Genomic DNA, 11,325 nt, shown 5'->3' with positions numbered 1-11,325 from the left:
TAGATTTAACGCTGCGTAAACTGTAGATTAAGCGCGGAGGCGAGTCGCGGCGAGGATTTATCGTTCGTGGTTCCGTCATCCCCCTCTTGTTCGCGCTGCCCGCCTGCTAGCCGCATGAAAGGCCAGCGCACGGCAGAACGCGGGCGTGCGGAGAGGCGTGGTGTGCGCGTCGGGCGGAAGAGCCTCCCATCACAGAAACGCAGGTAAAGTCGCGGCGGCGCACGCGCGCGCGCGCGCGTGCGTGGCTCGTTTTTGCTCGCATCGAGAGGGTTTCATTGAAGAAAAGCGTCCGCTGCCTCTTCTCCGGACGCTCGGAAAGCAGTCCCATTGAAAAAATAGCGCGTCACTTCTACGTCACGCGGGTCGCGCTCGCCGATTGGCCCGAGCGCGCGACCGCGGCGCCAGGAGAAGGACGGGCGAGCGTGTGTGCGTGGATGGAGGAGGGGAGAGGCGACCATTCTCGGATGCCCCGTCGGACCGTGGTGGTGGCGTTAGGCCTAGCGCAGCAGTGTTTGTGTGTGGGCCGGCGGCGATGCGGCCTCGACGACGATTCCGCCGCCGGGGCTGGGCCTAGGCTTCAACGGGAACCCATGCGCAGCCCGGGCCGGGCCGCTAGCGCTCGGCCATGGCCCGCTCGGGATCGCGCGAGCTCATCTCGCTGGGACAGCCGCGGCCGGGCGTCGCCCGGCGCCAGAACGACTACATCGAGACCCCACTGAGGAGCAAGGATGCGGCGGCGGCGGTGGTGGCGCAGCAGCCGGCGGCGGCCAAGAAGGCGGCTGCCGGCCACGAGGACTCCATCATCTGCGGCCGCTGCGGCCGATGCCGCTGCGACGCGTGCCAGGGCCCGCGGCCGCTGCCCTCTCGCTGGGTGTGCGGCGATAAGGTTCACTGCTCGGCCGGGGCGCTGGTCGACTGTTGCTCGTGCGTGTGTTGCGCCAAGGGCCTCTTCTACCACTGGGCCAAGGACTACGACCTGGACACGGACGTGTCGTGCGCCGATCAGCCCTGCTCGTGCGCGCCGCACCGGCGCTGCGCGCGATGGGCTTGCCTCGGCCTCCTCAGCCTGCTGCTGCCCTGCCTCTGCCTCTACTGGCCCTTGCGCGGGTGCGTCAAGCTTTGCGAACTGGGCTACGCGGCCTGCGCGCGCTCAGGCTGTCGCTGCGAGCGACAACACGCCGAGGAGGCCGCCGGTTCCCGGACGCTGCTTCAGCCGCAGGAATTATTACGCCGTTAGGCCTCGCGGGCGAGGCGTTGTGCGTGTGTGTGTGTGCTGCTGGCTGCCGTCGCTGTTGTGCGAGCGTCGACGTGCCCCGCTGGAACAAGCGTGAGTGTTCGCCGCCGCAAAATCTCGCGCAGATAAGGCGCCCCCCCACCCCCACCAATCAGTCCGCCAGTGCTAACAAAAACACCGCCACCGCTTCGACTGCCTGGCGGAGCGAGCAGACGATGCTGCTCGGCGCTGGCGCTCTCGGCCGCTCGTCTGTGGAGTGCTGCGTGCCGTGGAACAACCTTCCCTGTCTCAACCTTGTGTCCATTTTGTACAGTAGGAACTCCCCCCTCGTAGAAGAGTTTATGCGTGCAAGACGACGCGAGTTTCGCCAATTTCGCCTCTCATCCTCTAGTTGTTCTTTTATTATTATTTTTTTCTTCCCCCATGTTCATCCCCGTGCGCGGCGAAGCGAGACGATATGCGTCTACTCTGTGTGTCTCTGTTACGGGTAAAATTTCGGAGCACTCCGTTTGTCTTCCTAATACATCAGGCAGCTTTACTATATACATATTTTTCTTTCGGCGAGGACCCGAGGCGTTCGAGCACGTCTGCCCCTTGTAGCTCGCCCCTTCGTCGATCCCGTGCATTTAAACCCACCCACAGGGGTCCTCGTCGGGCATAACTGTCAGTTCCGAGCCGCCAAAATAACGCATTTATCGAGGCGGGGCGCGGAATTCAGCCCCGTTCGACCCACACACCGGGGCCGACGGCCGCCATGTTTTGAGATCGGTTAGCCCAGCCACCTTTTCCCGCCCTATGCCTGAAGCACCCGCGGGGGTACCACCTGTGAGAAGCTGTGGCGAACATGCGCGTCGGTGCGATCCTAAACCGTCACCAATGTCTTCCTGTCCGTGAACGCGACGAGCTTCGTCGTCGACGTGATTCCATGAGCTGTGCTTGCTGTAAATTCGCGGCTCGCAAAACGTTCGAGCCGGTGAGTTTCCCCCTCTACCGAAAAAAAAAAAAAAAAGAAATCTTGTCGCTCCCTTGCAAGTGCGAAAGGAGATCACAGCGACAGTCTAGCCAAGTCGTCAACTGTGATGGGCCCCGAGTGTAACCAGCGTGCTTTTTGATGGCATTTCTCCCCTGTGCTCGGCCCCACGCACCGAGGTTGGGCCGTGACGTGGCGGGTCACGGAGTAGGCGGCCCTTTAGCGCCCCGTTCGTTGTCGCGCGCGCACAACTTCTCCGGCTGACAGTTTTTTGCTCCGACGCTCGCCGCGCGCTCCTTTTCCCTCCCCTCCTCCATTGTTTCCTCCCCCCTTTTTCTTTTCTGAGCGATGATGATGGAAACCTGTTCCCTTGTACAAATGTATTTAACAAAGCTTGTTTTACATTTTTATTTTATTTTTGCAGTTACGTTTGTCTAATTTACATTGTAGACGGCAGCAGTCAACAAGTCCCGTTGTTTCTTCTCAGGTGTACGATGTTGTTTCGACTGTGTGCTGTTCAATATAGAGAGAGAGAGAAAACAAAAAGAGATCCGGCTGGCACGCCCTTCTCGCGCTAGGTCAGATATCGCGTCGGGCCTGCCTTTCAACGTGTCAAACTGTATATAGGAGTCAGGGCTGTGCAATCACTGCGGTCTTCGTAACTAAACGCGAGGTCCAGGGAGCATTTGAATCCAGAGGTCGAATGAATTACAGCTTCTCTTCCTCTTTTTTATTTGTTTTGTTTTTCTGTGTGTGTTTCTCCAGTAGTGGGCGTAGACAGGACATAGAATGACCCATGTTGGACCAATGTGGCTTTCTTGAGAGAATTGCGAATGCGCCAACCCACCATCTGGTCGATGAACAATACGCTCTGGATAATCGGTTAAAGAGCCAGGCGGTGTTCTATATTTTGAACAGGCACGATGTTCCCTCCTCGTTCCCTCGATCGATGTTCAGCGCCGGCAGCCATTTTGGAGCGACAAAAACGACGCTCCTGCATTAACTACAAGGAGCTCGACACTGCTCCTATAGCAAAAGATTATCGATGTGTCTCTCAGTCCCCAATCACTGCCGATTACCTAGCATCTTTGCCGTCTCGTTTTGCTGCATCACTAAATCATTTCGCGTTCCTGTTAGTTGAGAGCTTCCTATACCATAAAATATCCTCTGCTCTTTTAGAACCGCCTGTGCCCCCACGAGAAAGCAGCCAAACTCTACGGTTATTCTCAGTAGTTTAATAACGTACTGCCCGACTTCTCCAGGATGGGCTATTCCGATCAAAACATTTCTCATACGCCCACCGCTTACGGGCTGCTCTTCTGCGTTCATCGCGCAGCGGAGAAGTTCGGAAGAAAAGGTCACTCGAAGGTTCTCCGAGCGGGGGCGGCAGCTCGTGGTACGCGAGCCGACTCGGCTGTTAACAAAAAGCCACGCGCATTGTCGTCGCATGCTTGTCCTGTCGGCGGCCTTGGTGAGCCGTGTTCAGTTGCACGATCGAAGACTTCCATTGTTTTGCACAGCCCTGGCGGATCCAAGCTTGTGGACACGCTCCGGCTCGTCGCTGGAAAGCGAGAAGTTCACTGTCCGTACACGCCACGCACGCTTGGAGCCCCCGCTGCCAAAAAGGGGTTGGGTATCAAGGGGGTGGGAGGCGACGTTCGTGTGCTTCCATGCCTGGCGCGAGGCTAGCCAGCCGGCGACCGGGCTCCGAGCGTGGGTGGATCACGCGCCGACGACGACCGTCGCTCCCAGCGTCGCGAGCCCTTTGAGAGACTTATAAAGAGAAACACCGAGTCAGTCTCGACTGGTAGGGCATCTTTTTTGTCTGTGTGCGAAGGAAAGGGTAAACGCGAGGAGGTTAACTTTCTTTTTCTTCTTCATTTGCTAACCTATAGGTAGGGCTGGAGACAAAACAGACAAGGGGTTCGGATTAATCACGCGCGCTAGACAAAGCACGGCGTGTCTTTAGTCGTGCACTCAAATCGCTCGTGTGGCTCTCTGGGTTGATGAGCGGCGAGGCCAGGCTCCCAGAACCTTAACTTAGGTCTGCTCCAGGCACAGAGCAGAGTGCGGCGGTCAAACCAAAGGCCACACATGCTGCTCGGCTATAGTTCTGCAGGAATAACAGACGCGTGCATTCAAAAGCTAGAGAAAAGGACAGAACAGGAAGGACGTACATCAATGAGCGCTTTAGACGTGCTCACGGTACTGCTTGAGCACGTCTAAATGTAAAGTTTTGCCTGTGCATGCTCTGCGAGCCGATACTCCAACTACTTGTTCGTTTCGTGAAACTTTTGTCACTTTAATTCGTAAAAGGGAATCCCCGTTCTAAGCCGAGAAACAATATTTTTCGTGAAACTAGGCGGCAGACAGAGTTTTCTCTTTACTGATATCATGTTAAAATAACTCCAGGAGGCTGCTTTTGTCACTCTGCCATTATGTGCCTTGAATGCATCTGGAAGATCACCTGACTGGCTTATCTTCAAAAAGAAAAAAAAAAAGAAACGATAACAAGCTGACTGTTTAGTCTCGTGCTTACGTTCTCGAGATCTGCTCGGCTGGGCTGGCCAGTCACTGTATCGGTTTTCTACACATAGATTTTCGCAAAGCGTAGAGATCATGCTTCCCAGTGCGAACCAGGAGGAGGACTGGACTACGTGCCATTCGTTAAACATAAAGAAAGGACATCGCGATCTTGTATCGCTGCCCACTTAAGTTGCGAATCCGCCTTAACGTGTATGTCTTCCGAGTAATTGTAAAGCGGCCTAGTTACGAACTTTTTGAAAGGAGGCGTTCAGTAATTGGCCGCTGCGCCGTGCGCCTTTCGCAGTGGGATTATTATTATCTTTAGATCTTGATTTTGTAGTCCTCCCACTTAGGCTATGTTTGCCCACAAACTTGCCAGTTGTCTTTCAGACATTCTGCGGTGTATTACGCTGTGAATACGAATAGTCATTCGTCAGTTAGGGCCAGGCGAAAGCCCACGAATAACTGGAACAGCGTCGTTGAACGAACAATCGTAAATGCCGTCAGTGGTTACCACGGCTTCCTGTCACAAAAGGCTATTCGTTTAGATAACTTCAGTGCATTAGCTGGAGAAAGCGTTAGCTCCACGACTCCTCTATCTTCTTCTGCTTGCTTGACCTTATTAGGTAACGCCAGCATGTTGTCGTAGTTAGAAATTATTGCTCGGAAGAAAGCTTAAGGAAAATGACGTAGACGATACAATGTCAAGAGCCACTGCAAGCTGCATTAGGAGCCCCCCGATACTCTGGCTGTAGGCTAAATCTGGCGCTGCATGCTGCTACTTTATTTTTGGTGTACTTAATGTCCGTCATTGTGACCCGAAGCGTAGTTTTAGCATCAAAATATTATCAAATTTAGGTACAGTACTTTTTTTGCGCCGATTGGGGATAACGCAACAGCTGGTTTCAGGCAAAAACATTGTGCAAACAGAAATTTGCAGCCGGTGGGTGGCATCAACTACGACTTCTCGTAGTGACCCGGTAACATCTGGTCACTAAAATTCCCGCCGCGGTCAGTTCAGTGGCTGCAGCCTCCCACTTTCAGACATGAAGCTACTACACGCGAGTTCCATTTCCCTGCTACGGCGCTCACATCTTGTGAGGGAGGACTGGAAAACGGTCGTTTATATAATCACATACAGGTGCGACGTTTAAGTGATTCGAGGTGCTCCAAATTATACTAATCCAAAGCACTCCGCTCTCACCAATGGCCAGCGAGATGTCGTCTTTGGACGTCGAACCTCATTAGGAAATCGAATCGGTATAATGGTGGGCGTGTTCATGCTGCTACCATTGTCAAATGCTGGTATGTTCGAGCCTCTTCAAGCTTCGGCAATCTCGTATACTTCGGCGACGAGGCAGCGAAAGCCTGTTTAAGGAGCGCGCTTTAGTAGCAGTGAGTGGTACGAAGAGCGGTAGACTGGATCCGCCTATATATAGTGTTTTAAATTTGGTACCTTCTTTCGCGGCTGAGCTGACGCAGAAAGGAACAGAGGAGTGTGAGAGATGTGCGATAGAAAGGCATGGGAGAATGTGTAGACGAGAGTGCGTGACGTGCGGTACACGACAGCTGGGCAAATCTCGTCGGCAATGTGAAAACATCAAAACATTCGTGCCGCCGTGTTGAATGAAGCGTGCGAATGCGTCGTGCTTTCTCTCGCATACTGCACGCGAAAGCACCCCCCCCTCTCTCTCTCTCTTGGAAATGGGAAAAAACGAAAACATGCGAGCCGAAGGTCGATCTCTGAAGTGCCGCATGTGAGCTCAGTTACCTCCTTAGTTCAGTATATTTGGAGAGCAAATTATCGCCAGCAGACGAGGGTACAAAACGTCTCCCTCTTGTGTCTCTGTCTTCTGGTGCTCAAATTCTCGCCGAGTGTCCGTTTTAAAAGTTTCGAGGCTGTAACTGTCAAAGTCACAGAAGCTTTAACACGCGCTTCTCTCACGCAAAAGTGTGTCACTTGGAATGTGTGAAGGTCGGGAAACACTTTCATCTTAATTTAATGCGAAAGGCGGTTCCGTAGAGGCTATTGGGACGTCATGGCACGGAGCAAGCTTTTCCAACGCCGCATAGCAGTACAGCATGAAGGTGTGAGGTACACGCATAAACGAGACTGCTGCGCGAATCTTGTTTCCGGCTGCGTAGGCTTATTGATGGCAGTCGCAGCGATCGCAGGAGCAGAGCGAGCCGGTGTATCGTGAAGTCATCACGCATGCACGTCCTGATTACCGAAAGTTGAAACCAAGTATTATTATATAGTAAATTAGACGCTTGCTACTACTTTCTTTTTAACATTTAGAGGGTTGGGATCTTAATTTAACGCAATATTGAGAGAGAGGGAGAGAGAGGGGGGTCGAAAATGTCACTTCATTGCTGTTTTGAAATTGACACAGAGCTGTCTGCGTTCCCATGGGCAAGAGGTTTGGACCAGTGGGATTTCCTACGCGGCTGATAAGGGCAGAGAAACAACGCTCCTTTGGCATCAAGAAGTCACCAAGAATTGGATAAGGTGGTGACAGAGAGAGAGAGAGAGAGGGAAACCTTAATTGACCTTTGGTCAAGGTTTCAGCAGGTGATATGGCAACAAGAAGTCCCCGCGACTTTGATAAAGTGGTGACAGTGTGAGAGAGAGAGAGAGAGAGAGAGAGAGAGAGAGAGAGAGAGAGAGAGAGAGAGAGAGAGAGAGAGAGAGAGAGAGAGAGAGAGAGAGAGACCGACCTTAATTGACATTTGGTCAAGGTGGCTGCACGTGATGATAGGAACAACGAGCGTTCACGAGAGGCAAGTGGCGTCATATTGCCGTTTATTTCGTAGCTTCCACAAGGCTGCTGTAGATAAGGGGACGGAGATTGCGCGCAGCTTTTCACCGGCTGTACAAAATTATGGTGGCTGCAATGACGTCTTTGCATGCTCCACGGGGTAATGAAGGTCTCGCAGGACAAAGTCATACTGTTTATTTCAAGGTAGCGCTGGCGCGAGACGCAATATAAGACCTTAAGTTTCTTGGCGATGTTGCGAGTCACTTTCAGTGAAATCAGTTCACGTGCGCTTGGTTCTGCCAAATGCTGCGCAAACGGCTGACGTCTGCTGTTTGCTATCGGCGTTTTCGGCTCTGGCTTCGCGTTACACGTGCTCTGAGCATATCCGAAGCGTTCTCGTTTATCACTTCGAGGCTCCCGTGCCTTTCCCCTGTATGTGTAGTGGTCCACTCACTTCACACAGGTTGCTAAAAAAAAAGTTTCGAAACATAAAAGTGTTTCGGTTCGTGAGGCTGAGAAAAAAAAACGCAGTGCATCCGCACCACGCCGTATGACTTCGGAGTTCCGACAAAATTTTACGCGATTCTCCTATTTACGGAGGTCGCAAAATGATATCTAAACCGATTCGGTAGTAACAACTCGTCAATAAGTTCGCTTGGGTCACCATGGCCGTAATCATTATACCTAGTTTCAAGCATGATGTAAGTATAGTACACTTACTGTCAGGGAAATCAGTGAAGGTTGTGCGTACCTTGTCAATATTACTAGTCGGTAATAAAGAACTCAGAGGACGCGAAGAGAACGCGGGGCCATCGATTGCTATCACTTAACATGGCCACGGCGGTACGAAATAAGCACGAGCGAGACAGAGAAAGAAATGATGAAAATCGAACATGGTCACGAGCTATTCAGTGTGGGGCTGTTGTAAAGCAAAGTTCCGACACTGGGGGCAATCTAGAGCTGGATATCAGGCTAGGGTGGGTCAGGTTGTGGTCGGTCATGTTTTTATTAGGTGTCTTCCAGATGGCAAAATACAGATGCGCGTTTCAGCCAGCACTCCAGCTAGTCAAAATGGAACCAACTATCTATGCTACCGCATCTCACAGCCTCCACCGTTGCTTTGAGAAGTTAAAGAACGCCATGAATCAGTCAGAGAACAAGCAAAATAGAGTTGGCAGAGTCGCGACTGACATTTCGGCTTTCAAAAGCACCCAGAAAATTGGCTTCTGGCGGGCATTTCACGTTACGTTTTTATACAATTTATTCAGCTCCCAACATGATTAGCTGGTTCAAGCGAGTGTACTTTTTTTTCTTCTTCCAGCAAGTCCTATGGGAGCTCGGACGATTCGCTCGCGTGAAACGTGTTCAGCCGTCGCAGCGCGAGCAGGCCCGTCGCGATTTCTAGTGGTAATTTTATTCTGCTTCCCGTCACCTGACGAAGGCGTTAGCGGCGCAGAAGGGCATCGCGGCGACTGGCGTGGTGGATGCCGGCGGAAGCGTGGCGCCGAAGGAGGTTGGGGTGGGGCTGTTTACTGCCCGATCTCCTCCTTCCTGTACTGATCGCTTCCCAGCGACGAAAGCAAGAGAAATGACGAGTTCGAGTGACTGTATAGCTTGTTGTACGAAAGCGCACATCGTCTCCGGCCAAAGCTCTCCAAGAAGCGTCCGCTCCTGTGTCTCGTGCCCAACTTGGACTGGGCAGTCAATTCTTAGAAAGACATGGTTCGGAATATCGGCCCCGATTTGCCACGGGTCTCGGTAACCGCCTTGTAAGCTTTATATATATATATATATATATATATATATATATATATATATATATATATATATATATATATATATATATATATATATATATATATATATATATACTCGAGTCGACGTGCATCGAGCGCCGGCATACACGTCGACTTCGAGCCTGCTGAATTCACGCAAACTTCGGGCCTCGATGCTGCTCGAAACAAGGTTCGATGCACTTTCGCTTCCGCGAGAAACGTAACTGCCCACTTGACCGATGTACTAGTCGTAAAACTCATCGCAGATGAGTAACGCTAGGGAGAAAGGCATTTACCCGAGACCCATGACATTGAAAGGCTTTTTGAAGCAAAATTATAATTTTCACCGACGCAGAGTTGTATACTATAACGTTTTGTTTGTCTGTGGAGCAGTACGAAATTGCCCAGAGAAACTAAATTTGGCTTTATGTAGCCTCGTCCAAGTTGCAAACTGCCGGCTAAAGCAAAACGTAGCCGCTTATCTATTGGCAATTACGATGAAGTATTTCAGCGCATTCGACGAGGAACGTAAAGGGAGAGAACCAAAAATGTACCAGGACTCCGGCATGAAACTTGGCACAAAGCACGCCGGTTCTTTGAAACTTTCGTCGGAGATGACGCTTCCTGTCTCTTTGTATAGAGCTCCGCACAGAATGTGTCCCCTTCCTTGCAAGTGGTGTATTTATTTCCCCGTGTCGACAACGTTACTGCTGCTAGAGCACCCCTGCCTGAACGAGAGGCTGGCGGGGGCAGATCGAGCAAGAGACATATTACAAAGATATTTATGTATACCGATCCGTGCGAAGGTTCCACAACAACCTTTCCTTCTTCGTGGTTTCTTTTTTTATTATTTTTTATTTCACTGTGCTGCAGAACCCGAGTGCAGCCTGTGAGACCACAGAGTTTCATATTAAGACCGCTAGGGGGAAATCTGCCGCTGAAACCGGTCGGCTACCGTGCGAATAGTGGGTAGAGCTCATGTATACTTAGTATGCTATGTGGCATGGGTTTGTTGAGAAAGCAACGTTGCAGCTTCATTCATTGTTCTTTGCGGTTCATTTGCGTTGCGTGATGCTTTCTTTAGAGCAGTGAAGCGCTTCACGTTCAAAAGCAAACTGATTTATTCCGTAATTTGTAGCACACAATGACGATACTTTACAAGTATGCGTGATCCAAACGATGATCACGCGTGAATATACTTAAATTTCTGGAGCACTCTCGAATTGCAGAAATGGGGGCAATTTATTGCCGTGCAAATTTTTTGCCAGAAAAGCGAGCTGCAAGAAGGTTAAATCACTACCCACTAGGAACAGCCATACTGGTGGCATTGCGGTGCAGACACTAGCGCCGGATTTCTGTCTAGCGTTCCTAGTACGAAACACGTACGTGTAAACACGGCCTCCGAGATCGGGCGACGCGCGCCACCCAATCTCGAACCGAGCGAGGATTAATAAATAGAGTAGTAGTTTTTCGGTCGCCGCGGGCCAACGGCGCTCGGGTGTGTTCGCAGTTGAGGCGTTTTTTGATAGCTTTTTAAGTCTTAACGGTTGCTCGACTCTAGTGCTGCGATGATTTTTCTTTTCTTTAGACAGCAGCGGAAGGATGTGCGGGAAAAGGCCAGTCTCGATGCCTCAAGTGCGAACGCCGCCGTCCCGCTGGCATTATCGTGACTGCCGCTGCTACACGAGCTTGTGTACCATACAGACGGCCACTGTTGTTGGCCTGTGAATAATAAAGGCGCATTTGACGACGCGACGCTGCCCTCAGTCTTACCGTCTACGAGTCTGTGAATCTTCTGAATCGAAATCTGACGTCTCTCATTCCACATTCCTGGCTCCTCCATGCAACATCATACAGTGGCCGGCCAAGCTCGAAATGTGTTTTTCGCCTTATACGGCACGATTTTCGGCACTGGCAAAAGTGATCGATTTCCGCATCGAAGTCCGTGTTTGATGTCTGCGATAATGATGGGAAGACGAATGTGTATTTGGCAGAACAGGATCTCTCAATTCGTCATACAGGGTAGTTCAGTGTATAAGCGAAATGCTAGCCGACGCCGTA

General features: G+C 51.4%; 1 protein-coding gene across 2 annotated transcripts; it reads left to right on the top strand.

Annotated features, from left to right (window-relative positions):
- The first annotated feature begins 420 nt into the window (after positions 1-420).
- sty (sprouty signaling antagonist) lies at positions 421-11,019 on the top strand. Of its 2 annotated transcripts, none has more exons than XM_075688782.1 (2): positions 421-1,327; positions 10,857-11,019. In XM_075688782.1, the coding sequence occupies exon 1, from the start codon at positions 626-628 to the stop codon at positions 1,235-1,237; it is 612 nt and encodes a 203-aa protein (XP_075544897.1). In that variant the 5' UTR covers positions 421-625; the 3' UTR covers positions 1,238-1,327; positions 10,857-11,019. The 2 variants fall into 2 exon arrangements, with proteins under 2 accessions (XP_075544897.1, XP_075544896.1); XM_075688781.1 differs by having other exon boundaries at positions 10,853-11,019.
- Positions 11,020-11,325: the final 306 nt, after the last annotated feature.

This window comes from Dermacentor variabilis, chromosome 4, assembly GCF_050947875.1.
Source record: "Dermacentor variabilis isolate Ectoservices chromosome 4, ASM5094787v1, whole genome shotgun sequence".
NCBI classification, from domain to species: Eukaryota; Metazoa; Arthropoda; class Arachnida; order Ixodida; family Ixodidae; genus Dermacentor; species Dermacentor variabilis.
Note: the sequence above shows the minus strand (reverse complement) of the source record. Positions and strands in the feature narration are given on the sequence as shown.

Coding starts and splice junctions, on each gene's coding strand:
- sty (XM_075688782.1), top strand. CDS start 626: ATGGCCCGCTCGGGATCGCGCGAGCTCATCTCGCTGGGACAGCCGCGG.